This window comes from Rhamphochromis sp. 'chilingali' (genome assembly GCF_963969265.1).
Source record: "Rhamphochromis sp. 'chilingali' genome assembly, chromosome: 21".
Lineage (NCBI taxonomy): Eukaryota > Metazoa > Chordata > Actinopteri > Cichliformes > Cichlidae > Rhamphochromis > Rhamphochromis sp. 'chilingali'.
In genome coordinates, this window is record NC_137949.1 from 15,708,846 (window position 1) to 15,731,458 (window position 22,613).

At 42.3% G+C, this 22,613-nt stretch overlaps 1 protein-coding gene across 1 annotated transcript in view; it reads right to left on the minus strand.

The window, feature by feature from the left end:
• The window catches only part of alk (ALK receptor tyrosine kinase), a 122,603-nt gene that overhangs the window by 28,216 nt on the left and 71,774 nt on the right, over positions 1-22,613 (minus strand). The window contains exons 8-14 of the mRNA XM_080871040.1: positions 22,105-22,221; positions 9,954-10,119; positions 8,413-8,560; positions 4,857-4,967; positions 3,499-3,640; positions 1,047-1,214; positions 525-617 (exon numbers count right to left, since the gene is read on the minus strand). Coding sequence (XP_080727166.1) covers positions 525-617; positions 1,047-1,214; positions 3,499-3,640; positions 4,857-4,967; positions 8,413-8,560; positions 9,954-10,119; positions 22,105-22,221 — 945 coding nt within the window. The remainder of the gene's footprint in view (positions 1-524; positions 618-1,046; positions 1,215-3,498; positions 3,641-4,856; positions 4,968-8,412; positions 8,561-9,953; positions 10,120-22,104; positions 22,222-22,613) is intronic.

Sequence of the window (22,613 nt, forward strand, 5' to 3'; positions counted from 1 at the left end):
TAGGCTGCACTGTCGAGCCTAGGCGGAGTAGTCGAACGCAGATCCACTGAGCGCTCAACACAGACAGCATCGTCAGAAGGAAAGTTGATAAAATAAATTAAAAATTTTGTATTGTTCATACATATGTGTACCGAACCGAAAGCACTGTATCGAACGGTTCAATATCGATACTAGTATTGTTGCACCCCTAATGTTTATACAGTCAGGCTGTACTTCACTTCATACCAGGTTCAAAAAAACAAGAAAAATCTAGCAGTGATTGATCAACAGGTTTCAACCAGATTAATTTACACCTCTACAAGATTCTTCTGCTTATTCTGCTGAAAGCAATCTCAATGTACCATGAAAAAAAACTAATTTAAAATGTCAATTGCAAAAACAGTTTTCTCATCGTTCTGTGAAGTACAAACACATTAACTCTCACCTACAGACACTACAAAGGCATCAAATGCTGCATGCTAATATGCTGATGATAGGTGCTGACTACTGACTAGCCTGGCTGTATGTGAATCACCTGGCATTACCTTTAAGGGGGTGGATGAAGGGTTCTCCCTTGAAGAAGGACGAGCCATCCTCACCATCATGTTTAGGGTTGTTATCTGCGGAGGTGTTACCACCTGGAAAACACAGGAGGCAAAGAAATCATTGCAATCAACACATTTTGAATATCATCCATATAAAAACTAAAGGATGGGACAAAAACAAAGGTTTTCTGTTAGTCAGACTTCCTCTGAATTTTTAAATATCAGCTTAAAGTGCTTTAAAAACTATACTTAATACAAGACGATACATATGCTACATATATATTATATATGAGGAAACTCTGATCCAGATCAATTTGCAGTCGATTGAGCAGTAAGAGGAAGAGGACATGCAGCTGTCTCTGGGATTGGGTCTGATCCCTGATCTGTATGAACTCTGCCATCCTGTCACAGTCACTATAAAAACACAGATGGCCCTACAAGATTCACATTTGGCTCGTACCTGACAGCTCAAGGCAATTTATTTATTAAAACTTTTTTTCTGTGAAATCTTCTCAAACTGACCTCTGTAGCCTCCGCCACCGCCGCCGGACATACAGCCACCTCCGCCACCTCCAAAGCCGCCACGGGTCTGCCAGAACTTTTGACAGGCTTGCCCTCCCTGTCCCCCGAGCACCAGTGGTTTGCCGCCCTGGCTGACAGGAGCGCTGTCATTCCAACCTCCTCCTCCACCTGTCGCCAAACATAACACACATTTGATAATGACAGGGAGAAAGTGCAGCGCGTGTAGAAGTGACATGTAGTGAATAAGACTGAGTTTGTGAAAGAGACAAATGATATTAAAGTACTTTTGCATGTCTACAGGCAAAGAAGACAAGATGCATACCAAGTAGAGACGGATACATTGATCAGCCACAAAACTAAAACCACTGACAAGTGAAGCGAGTAGCATTGATCATCTCGTTACAGTGCAGCGTTCTGCTAGGACACCTTGAGTCATGGATGTTAGTTTGACACGTGCAACCCAAATCTTGCATTGGCAGCTAACGAGATCAGCTGCTTTTGCCAGCAGGATATTGCATCACAAAAACTGCCCAAGGCGTTGACCCTGACTCCAACTTCAGCAGATCCCAAAATTCTCCAAGATTCAGTTGTAACACGACAGATCTACCAGGGTCCCACAAACAAGAGAAACCACTGTGAAGTAACTCTAGTTAACATGAGCATTTTGACACATTATTTAACAGGTAGATTTGACTGCAAAACCACGGACACAGCAAGATCATACTTAACTAGCCATGCCCCAAAGCAGTGGTGTCAAACTCAGTTTTGCTAAGGGTGATACTGGGAAGTTGCGATCATATTAAGTAAATGCAAAACCCTCCAAAATATCACAGATTATAATATTATTCTGTGTATTACACACGCGTATAGACTTTAGTAACTCAGCAGAAATGCACAAGGTTGTCTAGCCATCATATAGTTTATTCAAGCACTACTATTATTATTTCAGGTATTTCTTAAAGGTGATGACAATTCAATGGTTACATGGGCGTCTTTAAAATATAAAAGTTAAGAGCTTTGATCGTGTATGTCTGTGAAGGTTCTCAGTCATCCAGGTCATCGTAGTCAAAGGAGCTTGCAAAGAAAAGCGTCTGGACTTCTTTAAGTTGCTTGAAGACGTTTCACCTCTCATCCGAGAAGACCTTAGAACTGAAGAAGCTTCTCGGATGAGAGGTGAAACGTCTTCAAGCAACTTAAAGAAGTCCAGACGCTTTTCTTTGCAAGCTCCTTTGACTTTGATCGTGTAGTTTATATGTACAATAAAGCGTTTTCTTTGCGGTGTAGCAAATTAAACACCTTTTATTTGGGAAGCAAAGGTTGCTGGTTCAATTCTGGGCCGCATCAGGAATCAAATGTTCTGTAGGAATCATTTGTGACAAGGAAGCAGATAAAAGTTGCAATTTGCAACCAAAGGAGACACCCCCTGCTGGCCATTAGAAAAAGTGCCGGTTTATGGCAGTTCTGCATTGGTTTCATATACTGGATTCCAGTTTATGGCCCTAGCCTGCAATCCAAAGGACTCGAAAGACAGTCTGGACTTTATGAGTCAGGATACCCGCAGAGGTCGCATGTCTATATGCCAAAGAATCAGAGCTAATGCGAGCACTAGAGGGAGGATATAATTATGCAGGTGGCTTAAATGTTGGCCAATCGGCATACAGTATGTACATACACAGCAATCACTAACCCATTAGTTATAACAGCTGACAACAGACAATTTTATTTTTAATTTTTCCCCCAAAACCTGAGGTACAAAAAACCAACCCCAAAATCCCAGCGTCCCAGCAGCCTCCACACACAGCTAACATTTCATTTTTTTATTCACAGAGTTTCCTCCAACTGAAACCTTGGGCTTTGAGAAGATGTAAAAATCAATACCTTATATGCTTTTCGGCTGCTCCTTGAAGCACATGATTAATGAAACCTGCAGCGAGTGTGGATGTGACGTTACACCAGCAGAGCGGAGCGTGCGGTTCTGCCCAGCAAACTCGGAGGCGAGTCGTGAGGAGGGCCGCGCCGGTTTGTTTTTGTTATAACACAAATGCTGGCACACAGAGGTGGGAAGTAAACACCTTCAGGATAAACTGGTGTGTTTCCGAGGACGGGCAGACATGCAAATAAACACTTCCACTGTCGAAGCCCAATTGTAAACTTTATTATTTTGCATGCACGCAGAAGAAAACAGAACAGACACAGCCTGGCTCATCCTAGAGCGAGGAAAGATAAGCCATACACACTGCATTACTCATCTACTCTCATTATTTCAACCATTTTTATCTTGTTCTCTATAACTCAAACTCACACAGTAGATTGTCTCTCCCTGTACCCAGCTCTGTAACTCACACACACACACATAACTGCAGTCACAAAGAGTGCACTTTCCCACAGGGGAACAAAGCTGTGATACATACAAATACAACCAACACTTACATCAAAGCTGTGTGTAGCATACCTGCAGCGTGTGACTTCCCATTGCGTCCAGGTTGGCTAGGGTCATAGTCCATTTGCTCCTGCTGGGTCTCTGATTGGCTGCTGTATCCCCGGCCACCTCCCCCAGCAGCGATGATGAGAGGGATGTACACTTCTCTGTCCACCTGGGTCAGTATTGATAACAGTTACTTTATGTAGTGGCACAGGATTTGCTCTTCAAAGGTGTGGTTATGTTTTTTGGGAAATTCGCCTCATTCTAGTGTGTGTATGGTCCACAAACACGAGAATCGCAGCTGGTTGACCTGGGAAATCCACCGCAGTTTACGCTCACTGGACAAGGTACCTCTCATTTGTTTAATCTGTACAAACTGATGAGCCTCAAAGTGAGACTCAAGGAACCAGCAGCAAACCAAAAGAGTGTTTTTGTACAGAGTAAACTAATTAGAGTTCATTTAGTGAGCTTTAGCAGTGGAGGTTTTTGTTACCTCCTCTGTTCCCTCTGGTTCCAAGCTGTCGTTCACAAGAGCAAAGTCCATCATTATCATTATACAGCAACTGAAATATCTCCCCAAGCTGAATGCTAGACTTCCTTTCTCTTGTTTGCTTATTTATTTATTTTTATTGTCTGAAAGCGTTCTGATGTACCATTCAAAAACAAGGCTTCCGGTGCAATCATAATCCTTTCAGCAGCTTTGAGAGGTTTTTCTTCCTGACACTTTGTACAATAAATACACAATTCTAAATCCAACCTGAAGGTCTTTTGTGATTATATATCAATTTTTTTTCCTGAGTTGAAAACAGGCCTTCTCTTTGAGCTTAGACTACACACACATTTTTTGTCCACAAGACGCTTCGCTTTTGACTCTTGGCAAGAAAGCAAATAAGCGTATTTTGCCTGCTTGGTTTTAAGGAGACTGGCCTACTGGTCAAATCATCTGTTCAGTGATGAGAGTAAACACATGGATATGAAGACCTGTGTCCTAGATTGGGGTGCTGGCTCTTTAAAATTATAATCTTTCATATACTGAGCAGCAGGCCAATAAAAATACCTCAATGCCAGGAATCAGATGAATGCTGCAGTGCCCTGAATGTACTATTAAAATGATATTTATTGATTTTACTGGCCGATCAATTTTGCTGGCTAAATGTAAAAAAGACAGAATAACGTGAAGCTCAAGGACTTTAAAGTACACATTTCAACAAAAGCATGATAAACAAAGAGATAAACATCTATAATGGCTCAAAATGGTACAATCAGTAAATCCCTTTATTGCACATAGTTTTTACTGGACTATCAATGGAATCAACGTCCGTATAAATGAGCAGTTGCTAAAAATAAAATCTCTGAGCACATCATCATCCCCTTCAGCGCCTTCTTACTTTGAATACATACGTAGCCCCTCCACCGCCTCCTCCCCCTCCTTTCACTTGTGTTTTGTTCACCATTGGGCCGCTCTGTTCCAGACATATCTTATTCAGCATGCCGTTAGACTGCGGGGAGAGACGCAGAGAGAGAAACATGTCAGTTTGCCACAGAATTGCCTTCGTGGATGTCGGCCGCGTATGAAAAAGCTGAGCGGTTGCCAGACCGCAGCTGTTGTGAGTCTGAGGATTATAATGGTGTGCAAATACCAAGCAGAAATATTCACATGCACACAGGAACTGAAAAGCACCAATGCTCCCCTCACAAGACTATCTGAAAGTGACTCACATGTTTACTTATCCCATGCTGACTGTATAAAAATAATCTTGTGACTCAGTTGATAATGGTGCCGGCTCTAGGGTTGTTATTAAAAAAATAATCACACAATACCAGTGTATTTATCATAATATTTTTTAATATTTTTGCTTGTGGTTTGTCATATTTGCTTTTAAGTATGATTTGGTCTTCTTCTTTCAACTGCTCCCTCTGGGGCTCGCCACAGCGGATCTCATCCTATCCTCAGCATCCTCCTCTGTCACACCAACCCTTTGCATGTCCTCCTTCACTACATCCACAGGTCTCCCTCTCTTCCTCCTACCTGGCAGCTCCATCTTTAACAGTCTTTGTCCGGTTTATCACATGTCCAAACCAGCCTTGCCTCTCTAACTTTGTCTCCAAACTGCTCACCCTGAGCTCTCCATTTCATTTATAATCCTTAATTTTCAATCCTGGTCACTTCCAGTTAAAATCTTGGCATCTTCCACTCAGCTCCAACTCAGTCTTTTTGTTAGTGCCAAGATCTCCAGACCATACATCATAGCAGGCCTCACTGTCATTTTGCAAGCCTTTCCCTTCACTCTTGCTCTGATTCTCCTGCAATTTTATTCACGTTTACTGCAGGCTGAGTAAGTTTGAATAATTAGACATTTCCTTTTAAAGGCGTGTGAAAAACTTTTAAAGAACAGCCCATTAATTATTTGGTTTACAGCCGATTTATCACGTTACCCATTAAAGACAGCCTCTCAGTCAGCATGGTGTTGTTTCACTCTTTCTCAGCTCCCTTGAAAAAAATGGACCTGGATGTTTTGTTGGCAAATAATGTCAGAGGCAGGGACTTTGCCCCGACCGAGACCCTGTGAATTGATGTGTCTGCATGGTGTGCGCTATGATGCTGAACTGCCTGGAGCGAGTCCCACTTTAAGAGTGAGAGGGCATAGGTTTACCTCACTCGCTCTGTCTGAGTCTCATACAAACTCTCACAGTCGCTCATCGCTCTCTCTCAGCTCCCTCCATCTGTCTCAGGCAACACTCTTGAAAGCTGTCTGAAACGGAGGAAGGGGCGGGACTTTTGTGACTGTGACTGACAAGTAGACGGGGTCGAAAGGAGTGCATTCAAATGTTCTTGGGAAAGTCTTCCTCACTATTCCTTCCCTCTCAGCCATTTCTGCCTGTGCAGCTTCTCAATTTAAGTTAACTTTGTGTTTTAGAGAGAATGAGAACAGAAGGGTGTGTGTGTGTGTGTGTGTGTGTGTGTGTGTGTGTGTGTGTGTGTGTGTGTCGCAGCAAGAAAAAGACATAGTGAATAATTCTAAAGACGAGGGACATATCATCATTTCCGTCACATAAGGGAAAGCCAGGTGTGAGAAAACACTGTTCTGCAGCACAAATCACTTTCTGCACGACCCTTTGGAGAGAGCTGCTGCCTCTCGCTGTCAGAACTGGGGGAAAATAAGAGAAACCTTAAATGACTTCAGTTTCACTTTGGAACAGCCAAGTCTCTCTCAGTGCTGTCTGTACAGAGCACTTCAGAAAGCACTGTGTTAAAAACTAATAACTGGATGACAGTGGTGAGGACCTGCGGTTGAAAGGCTAGACAGGCTGCCTCGAGAGAGCAAAGCCACAAAACTCAAACAGGCACTTGGGCAGCCTCATGTCCAGCTAGTGTAAACTATCTGAGATACACGAGGTTCTCTTGCAACCCTGTTTCCAAGTTGCTTAATGCTTAAAAAAAAAAAAAAGAAAAAAAAAAAAAAAGACTTGGTGGAAAATCTCACATTTAAAAAGATTATTAAGTAACATTATTGGGTAAAGCCTGTGGGGGAAAATACTAACAGTAAAAATAATGAAGAATATTGTTTAGTGACTTCTTCATTTATGGTGAAATTTGGAAAAAGCTCTGCAGGCAAAGATGAAACCCAGTACAGTCAAAATCAGTCTGTAGGGAATCATCAATGCTGCGTTCTGCAGGCTAAAATACATTAGGGCCCATCCACCTTGTTGTTTGCTCATAGTTCAAAAGCACCAACCCTTGGTCATATCAGACAGGGTGGCAAATTTATGCACGCTGCATGGGATAACTTAAACATCTTTGAAAGCCTCATTAATTAATGCTGAACAAAATATGACAGTTTTGGAGCAACGTATGCTGTAATACTTTTAAGGGAAGGCCTGGTTTAATTCAACAACTACCAGAAAAAAACGACACATGTGCACTATTTTAGGTTTTATGGATTTGTGCAGGAGTCGTTTGTCTCTTAACTGTTTAAATCTTGTATTAAACAGCTGAATTTCTCAGTTAATGTCGGAAAATACTTTTGATCATCTCCCGGTCAAAGGGAGACAGATAGGATGCTGATGTGTTGTATTATGTAAACATTTTGAATGTAGTGTATCATCAATCATTAGAAAGTCATTTATTTTAGGGGTTTTTGTGACACGCTGGTTTTAAATGTGCTCTATAAATAAAGATTTGGGATCCTGACCTGCTGAATGGCTAAAATCCCATATCAATTAAGAATAGGAAGAAAAGCTACAAGACATTGTTACATGAAAAATAATGCAACACAGTAGCAAACCTTACCCTTTCCAAACTTTTAGAAGGCATGTTGCTTCCAATTAATCCAAAATGAGGGCATATTGAAAAAGAAAAACTCCGTAACATCACATTATTTCCTCCACTACTTTGGAAATGTGTATGCATGTCAAACACACCAGATTATGCAACGTTTTTAAACATTACTGGGTAGATGGGTGCATCTGAGTCTGGCTAAAGTGAGCCTGAGAGACACGGCGGGGCCATCACTGCAAGCTTGGAGCAGAAAGTTGAACAGTTTTTGGAGGCCATGAATTGTCTGGGTTTCCAAAGTCAGACCTCAGCGTACTTGAGGAAGGCTGCAGGGAGTTAATGATCTTGTTTTTTGGATAATGTGTAATGTGAGAATATGTTAGTCTCTCTACGGAGTGGACAGCAATATCATTCGAGCAAATTTAGAATCAACTTCAATCTTCTTACACTGACACAGTTTGTGTGTCCATAAAAAAGAAATGTTGGGACTCCTCATTCATAAAGCTGATTCATTGCAGCATTTACAGCTATTTTACTCTCATTTTTTAAGTTTATCTTGCTTTTATGACACGCTGTAGACTACAGAGTCCCAGATGCAACAGTATTCCTATTTACTGCGCGATAGCTGACTTACGAAACTGCCGTGAATTATTGTAAAGACGACTCACATTGGGGCAGGCATCCTCTCCTCGTTGTCCTACAAGGATGTAAAGCAGTTCTCCTTTGTTCAGCAGGAGGTCTCCCGTCATGTAGGCACCGTGTGACCTGCTTGTTGTCAAGACACTTCTCCCGCCAGCGGCGCCATAGACGGTGACCCTGGAGTTTAATGAACATAAATGAATAACACAAAAAGTCATTAACAGGAAAATGACTCTAACGAGACAAGAAAGTGTTTTTTTTTTTTATTTCTATTTGTGTGAAACAAGCGGCATAAAAAATATTGTGAGGCCGAGTCCTCGTGCATTCCTCCTGCGAGTTGGTGAGTGCACAACAAGTAACAGCCAAAATTCATTTGGATACACTAAAACACACTCACTCTGGGTGTTTTTAATAAAAACCATTTGACCTACTGTGGCACATTACACTGAGGGGAAAAACCATACAGAACCCAGAGTGCACGGGACACACAAGCACACATGCAAACACACACCTATGTATCGGAGAACACTCATTTCAAATGCTCCAGTTTTCTTGCCAGACAAATAAAAAACAACTTGATTGGTTTTTGGGAGCACTGCGATATTTTTCTTCCCTGGTGGTCGAGCTTGATCGGGAGACAGAACATTGCCCAGTGCTCAGTAGCAGCTACCTCGGCTGTTTGCCTAATGACTTGTGGGAGATGCAGAGCGCATATTCATCTCTGTGGCCGTCTGTCAACTTCATTTAAGCGCTTTGGCAGCTGGGCCAGGCCGCATCAAGAACAATTGTACAGTTTTGAGGAGACAGAAGGTGCTTTCTGAAACTCTGGACATGTGTTCAGGCCGTCCGGTCTGTGCTGTTAGTCAGGTATTTTAAGACATGGAGGTTTTGGCTGAGCTTAGCGGTGTGTGTGCGTTTGCTTTTGTGCTGATGTGGGAGGCTTGCAGCTTTCAGAGAAATTTTTGTTCCAAGTCAAATCTAAGTTAAACGGCTCATGTTGTCATGAATGCCCACCGGAGGGATATTGATCCCTGGAAAAAAAACAAAAAAAAAAAAAAACAGGCTTTGGATATTGCAGCATTAATCTTGGAGCAGTGTGCGGCAAGGGGTCAAGGTGCTAAAGCTGATTGCTGAGCTATTTTGAAGGCTTAAAGGCTACCAACGAAGAAGCGGAGGTGGGTGTTTTTGGATTTTAGAGTCAGGTGTAAAGTGAATCACGCCATTTAGCTGCCATTACTCCAGCCTCTGCTCCTTCCTGCAAGAATCTGATAGCAATATTTCACTGCTTGCTCTGCTGCACTGAGGAGCAGAGGTGGGCGTGAGGAAGAGCCGGCATTGGAAAAATGTGAATTGCATAGAGTGCTGATGTCTAAGAAGATAGGTTAAGTGTGTACTGTATATAGAATGTGTTGAGCTCTCAGAAGCACACATACCTAATGACTTCACAGTGAGACCCTTCAGAAAAAGATAAAATTATTCCAGAGTGGGTGTTGAGTGGAAATTCAGTGTTCAAATGGCTAGCTCTGATGTTTGTGTGCTCTGAGGCTTTATAGGCTGGCAACTGTCCTACCTGTAGGAGCCGGTTTCTGGGACCCGCCACATTTGAATGCCTTTGAATGGCCCCCGGGTTCCAACTGTCACGTTGACATTGCTGTTCCTGTAGGAGTTTAGGCACTGAGTGGGAGTTGGACCTTCAGGGCCCACAGCCCCACAGGTATGAAAAATCCATTTTTTGGCTGCACATGAAGAAAAGGGAATTAAAGGAAAACATTTAGTACTTTGCAGAGCTTAGCAGTAGAGGCACATACTCTGTGTTCAGTCAGGCATGCAGCTAAGCAAAGTTAAAGATGATGAAGAGGCTGAAATTACAGTTCTATTTGTCTAACATTCATTCCACTTCAACATTCCTCACTGCTCCACTTTCACTTCAGTAAATCCAAATATAAAGATATGTAAATTATTGGAGCTTCTCATATGAGATGCTACTATCGTCACATTCGCAACAGCAGCAGGGGACTTGGTTGACGGGATCACAGGTGACAAACATTTCTCCTCATTTTCCATGTAATCCCATGTGTCTGTGCTAATTGGAGATCTTCTCACTGTAATTAGCATGAGATTAGTCTTGTCAGATGGACAGAGAAGGACTTAACGCTGCAGGACTAAATCCTTACTTAAGGCTTGTGAACACAGAGCGGTGAGGTAGACACCAGGGAACCTTTCTCTCTCTCTCCCTGAGACTACTTCTAATTCATTTCACAGCAGGGTTGATTATTGAAAATGTGACACTGGCTAAAGTGAAAGTCATTTCTAAGGAAGGATGAGTTGCATGTTGGCTTTCATAACCTCAAAATGGATGCTCAGTGTGAATGTAATTAGGCTTGGGGGATATTACGTATACAGAAAGAGCGCTTTGAAGTCATTTATTATCTTGTGCTGGACACAAAGGCCACCAGAGGGCAGTCTCTACAGGCAGAAGATTAAATTGAGCTCAGTGAGCTGTGAAACAAACCAAATGCAAAGTTTTTTCCCCTTAATAGAGCTGTGTGGAATATTTGGCTCTCGCCATTTGAAACTCTTTGTATTGGATATCCACAGTTTTTCCAGTGTCTGCTGAAGGAACCATGAGGAACCACTTGTACACTCACCAGCCACTTTATTAGGTACACCTCTTCAACTATTTGTTAATACAATTATTTAAAATCAGCAAATCACATGGAAGCAGTTCCTTTTTTTTGCATGCAGACATGGTCAAGATGACACGCTGAAGTTCAAATCAGGCGTCAGGATGAGGAAAAAAGGTGATTTAAGTGACTTTGCTGAGGATTTTGAAAACAGCCGATCCAATGGGATGCTCATGAAACCATCTCTGGAGTTTATAGAGAATGGTCTGAAAAAGAGGAGCAGATGTCTGGGCGCAAATGCCTTGCAGATGTCAGGGGTAAGAAGAGAACGGCCAAACTGTTTTAAACTAGGAAGGCAACAGTAACTGAAATGACCACTAGTTAATAACAAAGCATGAGGAAGAGCATTCTGGTGTGAAGCAAATGGGCTATAGCAGCAAAAGACCACTTCTGTAAGCCAAGAATCTGAAACTAAGACTACAATTTGCACCTAAGCTTTGACAAGCTTGAATATCAAAATTCAAAAAGACGGTGAATGGTAAATGGCCTGCATTTGTATAGCGCTTTTCTAGTCCCAAAGGACCCCAAAGCGCTTCACACTACATTCAGTCATCCACCCATTCACACACACATTCACACACTGGTGATGGCAAGCTACATTGTAGCCACAGCTGCCCTGGGGCGCCCTGCCCTGCCGGACGGACACTGGCGCCACCGGGCCCTCTGGCCACCACCAGTAGGTGAAGTCAAAAACATTCACCTTTCAAAGCCAGAGGGCCATGGTGGAGGGCTATATCCATTTTTAATAAATAGTCTATAGTTGGACATTAATACATTTACAATACATAAAACAAACTACTAACTCTGATGCCAGATAGTGACAGTAATGGTTAAGTCATTTAATCTCTCACAGCAGCAGATAACTTCTACTGCCACAAGGTCAGCTCTTTAAATAAAACTAAAACACAGATAGTGTCATATACCAAAAACCTAGAAGGAAGGAAGGTATGAAAACATGAATACCACCCAAGCCTAACTGGAATGCTGCTTATACTTGTCTATGAACGGTGTAAAATCAGATAACAGTAGCAAATTTATTAAATATCAAGAGGATAAACAGGAAAGAGAAGACAAGACAAGTTTCAGAAGTGTGACTTAAAGCCACGATACTCTCACTGTAACACCTTCTGCTGTTCAAGTTCCCTGCTGTGTACTACCTATTGCAGATGAAGCCCTAGAATTGACATTCCAATATTTACCAGCATCTCTCTCTAAACTCCAGTCTCTCTGACTGAGCAGAAACTGCAGGAAGCTGTTGTTATGAGCGACTGTGTACCTGTTTGTCTGTGAACAAGCAATGTGTGAGTACACACCGATTTCTGATCAGTTATTATAAAGTGTTACAGTAAGAAACAGAGTTCTTCCAGACATGATAATTTGACTTCGTCTTTAAAACATTAATCCAGATGACCTCTTTTTGCCCCTGCCACTTCAAACGGTGGCTATTTTTACTAATGAAACCTTGCGTAGACTGCATGGTGAGCATCACATTAGTCAGCCTGGTTCTCATGAGTGGTTCGGTCCAAGGCCAACGTCCAAGCTCTGCTCTGTCTCACCACAAACATCTCTTTCAAGTTTAGCAAAGTGTTGCCAGCAGAGACTATTTCAAGGAGGCCAACGCTTTCAAAAACACTTTAAAACATCACTTTGGTAAGAGAGCGATTTGGAGTTTAGCCCAGTCTTAGCAAATGCACTCCTACTGTAAAAAACACTTGTAGTGTGACTGCAGGTTTGTCTGACTCCAGTACGAAGTAAATTGACCCATCAGGCCAGTATTTTCAACACTGTTGGAAAATAGTTAAGACTACTGGGAATAAATCCATCACTGGAGCAGAACAGCCCCAAACCCTATCTTTAGATGTAAATCTTAATATACTTAACAGGTCACTTTGAGATGTTTTGGAAGGACATGCTCAAAGAAAAAAAAAAGGGTGAAAGTTAGATGGCCTGATTTGTTATTTTTTTCTCATTTGGAGAAATAAGCTGTTGGCTCATTGCCCACTTACAGTCAAATTTCCAAAGCCTCATTTGAAGAACACTAACTCAACCAAGGCTTTGGATGCAGAATTGGTTTATGCGCTGCACTGGCGGTTAACTGACGAGAGACGCTGGAATGTGCGCTGGAGTGATCCTCTTGTTAACAGCCATGTCTCTCCCTTCACATCCCCTTGTTGTGGGAAGTCTGTGACATGAGTGTGTGAGAGGCACGTCCCAGTTCATGCAGCATGTCCCAGTTCATGCTGTGTTACAGCGGTCGAAGGTTACCAGCTAATGAGCCAGGCGAGGGAAGAGACACGGCAAATTTAAAGGGAGTCAAATTCCAACTCTGTGAGCACGAACCAGCAGCAAACGCGGGCAAACTTCTTGAAAAGCTGCATAGAGACGAGAGAGATCAGTGAAAGGAATGCTGGGAATTTCACTTTATGTATTCCTTTGTTTATGTTCATGCATTTACATTTTGGTTCAGTTGCTGATTTGGGGGAAGCCCTTCAGATTTAAGATCCTTGTTATAGAAAACGAGCTTTTCACATGAGCACTGCTGGTACTGAACGCAGATTCCTCTCTTGTTTGTATTCTCTCCTGTCTCCCTTGGGTGCAGCTGGTTTCACACTTCAACCCAACTGATTGATCTTGTTGGTCCATCAACATGAATTCAGACGACCACATGTGCACATGGATTATACACCCAAACGCACTGCACAACTGGCCTAATGAGCCATTCACTAAACAAACAAAACAAGATGATAGCCTTCTCCAGTAAGTGGTTGTGCAAACTCTTCAGCCCCCTTGACTTACAAGACACACACACACACACACACACACACACACACACACACACACAGGGAGAGTCTGGCTCTGCCTGACTATTACATGAATCTCGTTTTCTGTGAACTTTGCCACTCGTGCTATGCCATCATCATAACAAACAGTGGCCTCCATCATAGAAAGGGGCAAAGCTGCACACTTTCATCAGCGAGAAATTGTTCCAGACAAGTCGCATCAGAGGGGGAGAGAGAAACAGAGAGACCCAGCGTTGAGAAATACGTCTCTGATTGGGTTGCACCACTGACAGTAATTCCAACAGTTTTTATCCCCTCTGAACATTTTTCAAAACAACACAAACAACCTTAGGTGGTCCTGGGATATTTCACAGGGTGTTTCAGTACACACACAAAAGATTCCAGCTCCAGGAAACTCTCACCATCACTGGGAGACTTTCTGTGAGCATGCTTTCAAAGGTATAAATGCTCTAATTCTAGTATTTTTAACTTTAACTTCAGCCATAATTGGCTTATTAGGGTTCAGATCTGCTTTTTGTCCAAATGGAGAAAGGCCTTGTTCAGACCGACTGACCTTATTCTGGCTTCATTCAGACTCGCAGGTATGCTGTGAGAAAAACGAAAAAAAGCAGCCCTTTCATTTATTTGAATGGACCCAGGAGGTCAACGCAGAGTGGATGGCAACGCACAAAGAGGACTGCGTGTCAGAAAAGTTGAATACGGGTTAAGCTTTTGCTGCAAAGTAACATAACATCAACGGACAAAGTTGAAAAGTCCACGTTCGCCAACAGAAAAGCATATTTCAGCTGTTTATGGTGGCGTTTGTCGAGAAGGAAACACTTTTCCTGCATTACCCACCCACTGAGCGGAACAGCGGTGCAGTGACAGAAGAATGAACCTAACATGGCTTTGATTTCGGGAGAAAGCACTTTCTGTTTTTGTCCCCCGACCAATCATGGTGATTAAGTACAAACTCAACATAGTGAGGGCCCAGTGGCTCAAACCCAGGACCAATAAGCTTTAAGACAACAGTGCTGACCACCAGCCTGTCTGGTGTTCACTCGATCTTCATGCATCCTTTACTCAAGCCGGGCTTCCTGGATCACATTCTAAAATGCTGCCGCCTATTGTTTTTGTGCAGTTCTGTGTCAGGTCTGAGCATCGGCCTGAAAACAAGGATCTGCTTATTCCAGGGGAAAAAAAATTAACTCTGCTATCTCAGAGCTGATATTTTTGTTTTTCTTTGGGGTTCACAACGAAAAATAACTCCAGTTTTGTTATCAGTCCTCTAAAGTCAATGTTGGTTTAGCTTCATTTCCACTTCATTGCCGCGACAGCTACAATAAATTATGAATAAACTATTTAATTTTTTTTGCAAGACTTGTTGAGCCAAATTAATCCAGCCCTGAATGGAAAAAATAAATTAAAAAACAACAACAATTGGGTCTGATTGTGAGCCTAATAGGCCATTTTTGGAACAGAACAGACCTTATTTCAGTTTTCTATTCAAAAGAAAGCTTTATCATGCTATTAAATGGCATTTTCTCCAGTACCTCCAGAAATATCCAGGCCAACAACTTTTGAAGCTACAGGAATCATCATAGACACACTGTAAGCAAAACGCAAGTACAAAGACTCTCCTCTCTTAGCATGTATCGTCCTTATCCAGTGACAGTTGTCCTCTCTGGGCCAACAATTAGAAAGATGGATCAAGGCTGGCAAGCTATGAACAAGATCTGAATGCTAAGCACAGAGCTTATGAAGTAAATGAGTCCAGTTAATTACAAGAGCCTGTTTTGCAGCCAAATTCAAATTGTATTTGTCACACACACACACACACACACACACACACACACACACACACACACACACACAGTATGACATGGGGGTGAAATGCTTGTAGCTGTACAATGCCCGACCATTAAATGACAGAAGAAAAGTTTCACAATATTTACAATTTACAGTTTACTACAAAATTTACAAATTAACTTAGGAATTTACAGTAAAGAATGTGCAAATAGCAGAAGAGATTATAAAGATTATAAATTATAGGAATTATAGGATTATAGGAATACAGGAAATGTGTGGTGGTGCGTGTGGTGATGTGTGTGGGAGAGTCCAGTCCTACACCTGGTTCAGGCTCCGAATAGCCTGGGGGAAGAAGCTCCTCCTCATTCTCTCTGTTTTGGCCTTAAGGGAGCGGAAGCGCTTCCCAGACCTCAACAGTGAGTCCATTGTTGGGATGGGAGAGGTCCATCATAATCTTCCTAGCTTTGGACTTGCACCGCTTGGTGTAGATGGACAGCAGGTCAGGGAGCTCTGATTGAATGATGCGTTCGGCTGACCATTCTTAATTTCGTTGTTCTCATGACAATGACAATAAAGTTTCTGATTCTGATTCTGATTCTGAGCGCACCACTCTTGGCAGATCTCGTCTGTCCTGCTTGGTGCTGTTCCCGAACCAGGTGGAGGTGTTTGCCGTCAGGACGCTCTCGATGGTGCAGGAGTAGAAGTTCTTGAGCACCTTCATCCTTATCAGTCTCAGATCTGTCTTAGTAACTAACCCCACCCTGCCAAAATATTAGCAACTAGTTAAGTGATTGCTGCAGGCTGGTGCTGATGAACAAGTAACCAATGAAGACTCCTTCTCCTCTGTGCAGCTAATTAGTGAGCACAAACGGGCCAAAACTCCTTTCTGCATGAATCATTCAGGGACCAACAGCTGCTGTCAGTTACTCTCAAGAACCAATCGGGTTGCCTCAATCAGCATCCCGTCTGTCTTTGATTTAACGCCAGTTTTTTTTTTTTTTAAATCTACTACACAACTTGTTCTTGTTGTCTGCTGATGTGTGAATGAAAGTCGGACACCTAGCTCTTGAAAGGTACTGTGTTCAAAGAAGCTAATGCTTGTACACATGTATTGCAGCAGTGCATATTGTAAAGTTGTTTTATCATCTAAAGAAACCAATCTTTATCAAGCCAAACACCCACACACACACTCTCATAGAGCACATGGTCACAAAACAGGCCTGGAGCTCATTTTGAAGTTAGCGATGTACTTCTTTCCCATCGGACGAGGTAATCAGAGGAAGAAAGTGAAGCAAACTAATATAAGTTGACTTACTCAACCCTCATCCCCCAAAAGCAGCTGATGAGTCAGCAGTGAGTTGCGGGTGGCATACAGCACAATGGTGGTGGGAAATAAAAGTGTCTGTTGCCAGAATAGAGAGGAATCAACAGGGACCAGGGGAAAGAACAAGAAGACAGAAAAGAGTGAAGGTGAAGTCAGGGTGAAGGGGGGAGAGGGATCAGAAGGAAGAAGTGGGACAACACACAGAGATAAGAGTGAGCTCTGACAGAGAGACAGGGCGGCTGGGTGAGAAGGCAATAATGTGAACTAACAGAGACTCAATAACGGCTTTTCCGTGGCAAAAATGGGAAGCAAATCTGAAAATAAACGGGGGCAAAATGTCCTGGGAGCAGATATGGCGGGAGAGTGAAGGGAGAAATGAAGGAGAGAGTGAGAGGAGACAAGAGACGTTGATGTTCGGTGGGGTTAATCATTGAGCGTGTCGGAGGAAGAGGAGAGCCGTGTTGGAGTGACAGGTCTGCTGAGCTAAAACCCTCATCAGGCTTGCCGTCCTGCCCTGGAGACGTCAAAGCATCAGCTCCAGAAGGGGTGAAGAGAGACGCCCCACGAATGCTAAGCGCTCAAGGCTGTCTTTGAAATGGCCGACATATAACCAAAGTTCAGCTTCTTTCCCCTGAGTTAATATCTATGATAATCACAAGGGCGAGAGCAGTGTGATCTCAAAGTCCCATCTTTCTCTGAGGAGATTTACTTCTGCTGCCATTTTTATTGTAACCATGCCGAGTATTACCTGTGTAAGCACATTAAAATGGCCTTTTTGTTGCTGCCTGTGCAACAAAATCCATGTAACAAACACTCTCATTTGTATAACGCTGCACTGAAATGCCATTTTTCTTGCTTAGCATTAAAGATCAACTTGATAGACTGAGTTGCTCTTGTTTGCTGACCAACCCATGCCCTCCAGTCTGCAAACATTAACAAATAATGTTAGCTGGTCAGCACTTATGTATGCAACCGTCCCTGTTTGACCCTTCAGAGATAAACAGCCTGCTCTGTGTTCACGACTGAAGAGAGACTCACATCACAGATCAGATAAGCTGCATGAAAAGTGCACAAATGAGCTCATTAGATCCTCTACACACCAATTTTTACTCAACGCTGGGTCACTTTGGGCTAAGTGTTCTTGCATCTGATCACCAGCGAAACTTTATATGTAAAAAATATTTACAGCATTTGCACTTCTGGGTTGGTGAGCATCAGCGGTTCTGGGCTGAGAGCAAAGTAGTTGCATTGACCAGCTGCTATTCAGTAGATCGAATGCTCTTTGTAAAATAAGCAGCCGTCTGATCAGCTAATCAGTGAGTGATGTCACCGAATTACAGAAGCTCTTTTTTTAATATATAGCACAATGCAATGGTCTGAAACTTAATAAAAAAGCTTTCCCCGTGGTATGTTTTTAATTAGACCTACAGTATGGTCAAATTAAGTGTAAAAAAGATATGAAAACAGAACAATGCCGGCCAACTACTGCGTTTTCTGTCTTAGCACAGAAAACCCATAAAACGGATAAGATTAATTATTTTCCTTTTACAAGCTTAGAAAGTGTTGCAGTGTGGTTAGAATGCAACAGCTTTTCCCCCCAAACTACAACTAAGAAAAAAGTTGTATAAAACCAATCCACAAGTATAACAAGTGCTCATGCTTGCTCATATACGGTTTTGACAGTTATGACAAATTAAATGTTTTTGCTTTTGCAGTGCTGTGTAAAAGTCTTGAGCCACATATTCTCCTTCTAGGGAGACAGTTTTTTAAAGTGGCCTTGAGCAGTAGTTCTTGAAACTTTCTGAAGGTTTTTCAAGGTTTTTCAGTCCATTGCTTGTACCTGAATGTTTTCACAGAAACGTTTTTTCTTTGAGGTGGAGGGTTAGGCCATGTTGACCTGTGAATCATTCAAGCATAAAAAGAGGCCTGTGTATTTTTAGGCACTTTGTTACCAGAAGCCTCTCCAAACATCATTTTTTTCCTCTGTGAAAAAATGCCTAAAAAACATATGTTTGTACCAACAAGGTGATAACTAAAGAGCTATTAGCTAAAAACATGACAAACAGCAGATGAACAGAATCTGAAAGTCATGTTCTTATGAAACAGATTAATAAAACCTAGCAAGACCTGACATGGGACCACAGTAATGCATCTGGCCCTTCACTTGATCCATCCACTGCTCACTGAAGCCTCATCAGAATTGGTCTGAGTGGAAATGTGGCTAAGAACTGGGCTGAAAATCAGTGGCAAAGGGTGTTCTGGAGTGATGAATCCAAATGTAAAATTTTGGTTGTAATCACCATTAATATGTACAACAAGTAATTGAGTGCCTACAGCCAATTGTAAAACTACTCAGTCATCCATGAAGACCATTTAAAGAAATAAGAAGAAAAGCTAAGAGCCTAAGAGCTCAGGCTGTACTGAAGAATAAAGCTGGCCGCACTAATTATTAACTTTCAAGCTTGTTAGCTTGTTAACAAAGTGGTGTACATGTGAGAAGTGGAACGAAAATCATACATGACTCCAAACATTTTTTTACAAATAAATAACTGTAAAGTGGGGTGTGCGTAATTATTCAGCCCCCTGAGTCAATACTTTGTAGAACCACCTTTTGCTGCAATTCCAGCTGCCAGTCTTTTAGGGTCTGTCTCTACCAGCTTTGCACATCTACAGACTGAAATCCTTGCCCATTCTTCTTTGCAAAACAGCTCCAGCTCAGTCAGATTAGATGGACAGCGTTTGTGAACAGCAGTTTTCAAATCTTGCTACGGATTCTCGATTGGATTTAGATCTGGACTTTGACTGATTGGATTTAGATCTGGACTTTGACTGGGCCATTCTAACACATGGATACGTTTTGTTTTAAACCATTCCATTGTTGCGCTGGCTTTATGCTTAGGGTCGTTGTCCTGCTAGAAGGGGAACCTCCGCCCCAGTCTCAAGTCTTTTGCAGACTCCAAGAGGTTTTCTTCCAAGATTGCCCTGTATTTGGCTCCATCCATCTTCCCATCAACTCTGACCATCTTCCCTGTCCCTGCTGAAGAGAAGCACCCCCAGAGCATGATGCTGCCACCATCATATTTGACATTTGGGATGGTGTGTTCAGAGTGATGTGCAGTGTTAGTTTTCCGCCACACATAGCGTTTTGCATTTTGGCAAAAGCTCCATTTTGGTCTCATCTGACCAGAGCACCTTCTTCCACATGTTTGCTGTGTCCCCCACATGGCTTGTGGCAAACTGCAAACGGAACTTCTTATCTCTGTATAAGGACTCTGTATCTCATTGTACAACTGTATAGTGACAATAAAGGCATTCTATTCTATTCTATTCTATTATGGTTTTCTGTTAACAATGGCTTTCTTCTTGCCACTCTTCCATAAAGGCCAACTTTGTGCAGTGCACAACTAATAGTTGTCCTATGGACAGATTCCCCCCACCTGAGCTGTAGATCTCTGCAGCTCGTCCAGAGTCACCATGGGCCTCTTGGCTGCATTTCTGATCAGCGCTCTCCTTGTTCGGCCTGTGAGTTTAGGTGGACGGCCTTGTCTTGGTAGGTTTACAGTTGTGCCATACTCCTTCCATTTCTGAATGATCGCTTGAACAGTGCTCCGTGGGATGTTCAAGGCCTGGGAAATCTTTTTTGTAGCCTAAGCCTGCTTTAAATTTCTCAGTAACTTTATGCCTGACCAGTCTGGTGTGTTCTTTGGACTTCATGGTGTTGTTGCTCCCAATATTCTCTTAGACAACCTCTGAGGCCGTCACAGAGCAGCTGTATTTGTACTGACATTAGATTACACACAGGTGCACTCTATTTAGTCATTAGCACTCATCAGGCAATGTTACAAAGGTTACTCTTTTTTCACCTCTGCGTTATTTGCTTCTAAACTGCTTTTCTTGAGAATCTATATAAAGAAATTATCATCGTGATTAAGGCTAGTGGAAAGTTTTCTAAATACAGTGCTCCACTTTTAAATCTGAAACATTCTTCCACAAACTTAAAGACATCTAATTTAAATGTATTTACATGAATAAAAAGAGCATGATTGTAGTTTGCTTTCCTTTCACCACAGTTTCTCCAGCAATAATAATTTTAAATTCTATTATAATTAGAAGTAATTTCCAGGGTCAAAAAAGTATGTCACACTTATTATCCAAGCAAATGTCTGCCCACAGTGTGTTAGTGTGAGTTGTCTAACCGGTTTCAAATACAAGATGAGTCTATATACACTACAAAATTGATTTGCTGGCTTTAACTGCATATGAATGCTATAACAGCCTTTTATGCCTCATGGGAGAGAAAACAAGATATAGATGAATCCAATTACAGTCCTAGAGTGAGAGAATGCAGCTCATACCAATCGTGTTTGGACTGGAAAAACACCTCACATGTATTTAAAATTCGTATGAAGTGTTTTGTATTCACGCTTGGTAGAAATAATTTCAGAACACAAAAGGTACCCATTCAAATAGAGGGAACATGTTCTTCACAAACAATTTTCCATCCTGTGTTTCTCCAAAGTCAAACTGCCTGATAACTTTCAGCAGAAAAACCTCAACTACTTCAGCGTGTCTCAAAGTACTTCAAAGCTTCTAGCTGAAGAAATGTGTTTCAGAACAGGTATGATATGAAAGTAACTCCAAGTTATGACTTTAAATATAGAAATTGAATCTCTTGCTTGTCTTTAACCTTTTGAAGCACAGAAGTGAGAGAGTGTGAGGTGGAAAATGTCAAGCCTGTGTAACCGACTCCATTGACATTCTCAGGAGACAAATTGGCGGATTTTACACTTCAAAACTGCCCGTCCTGCTCCATTTAATGCCAAAGGAGAGCTCTGCAGCACTCGCTCAAATGTGGATGTGGGACACACCAGTAGGGGGCACACTTACTTTGTTGCAGTCCATGCCTTGTGCCAGGCTGAGGCTTAGCACATGTGGGGTAAGAGGGAATCAGTATTAAATGCGAGAAGCAGGGGTCTGTGTGAGTTTGATGTAGGAGGAAAAAGAAGAGAAGTGAAGAAAAAGAGACAGAAGGAGATGGAGACAGCTCTCCTGTACAGTGAAACTGCATCTGACCTGACCATCGCTCACTTTCAGCTGAATGGTAGCAATCAAACTTGCACTTACAGTAATCTGTGGTGGGGAAGATCATCGGTGGGCTCCTAATGGAAGGGGGCGGAGTCCTGATAGTTGGTCTAAACGGCAGCCCGGGTGTGGTTACCACCGGTGGAAACTCGCCATTGGCTGAAATAGAACACAATGGATTTATTGAGAAGGCTCTGTGTTGTCACACTTCATCTGCAGCAACAAAAAATAAATAAAAATCCTGTTGCTCTTATACTGAAGAAAAGTAAAAAAGAAAAGAAAAGAAAAAAAAGGCACAGTAACTGCAAACCTCTTGCTGGCACAGAAATGCAGACCCACCAGCAGGGGTCATTCTTTCATTTGTACCACCATTGGCCATACAGGAGGAGACGAATGCATAACAAGCGAGCCCCACTCCATCTCTGCCTGCCTCTGTCCTACTGTAGATGGGTAAGCACATTCAGTCTGGGTATTTTGTAGCAATCCATCAAGCCTCTGGCCTCACTGCATTCCCAGGACTGAGATCATAAACCTGTTGGTACCTTGATCTC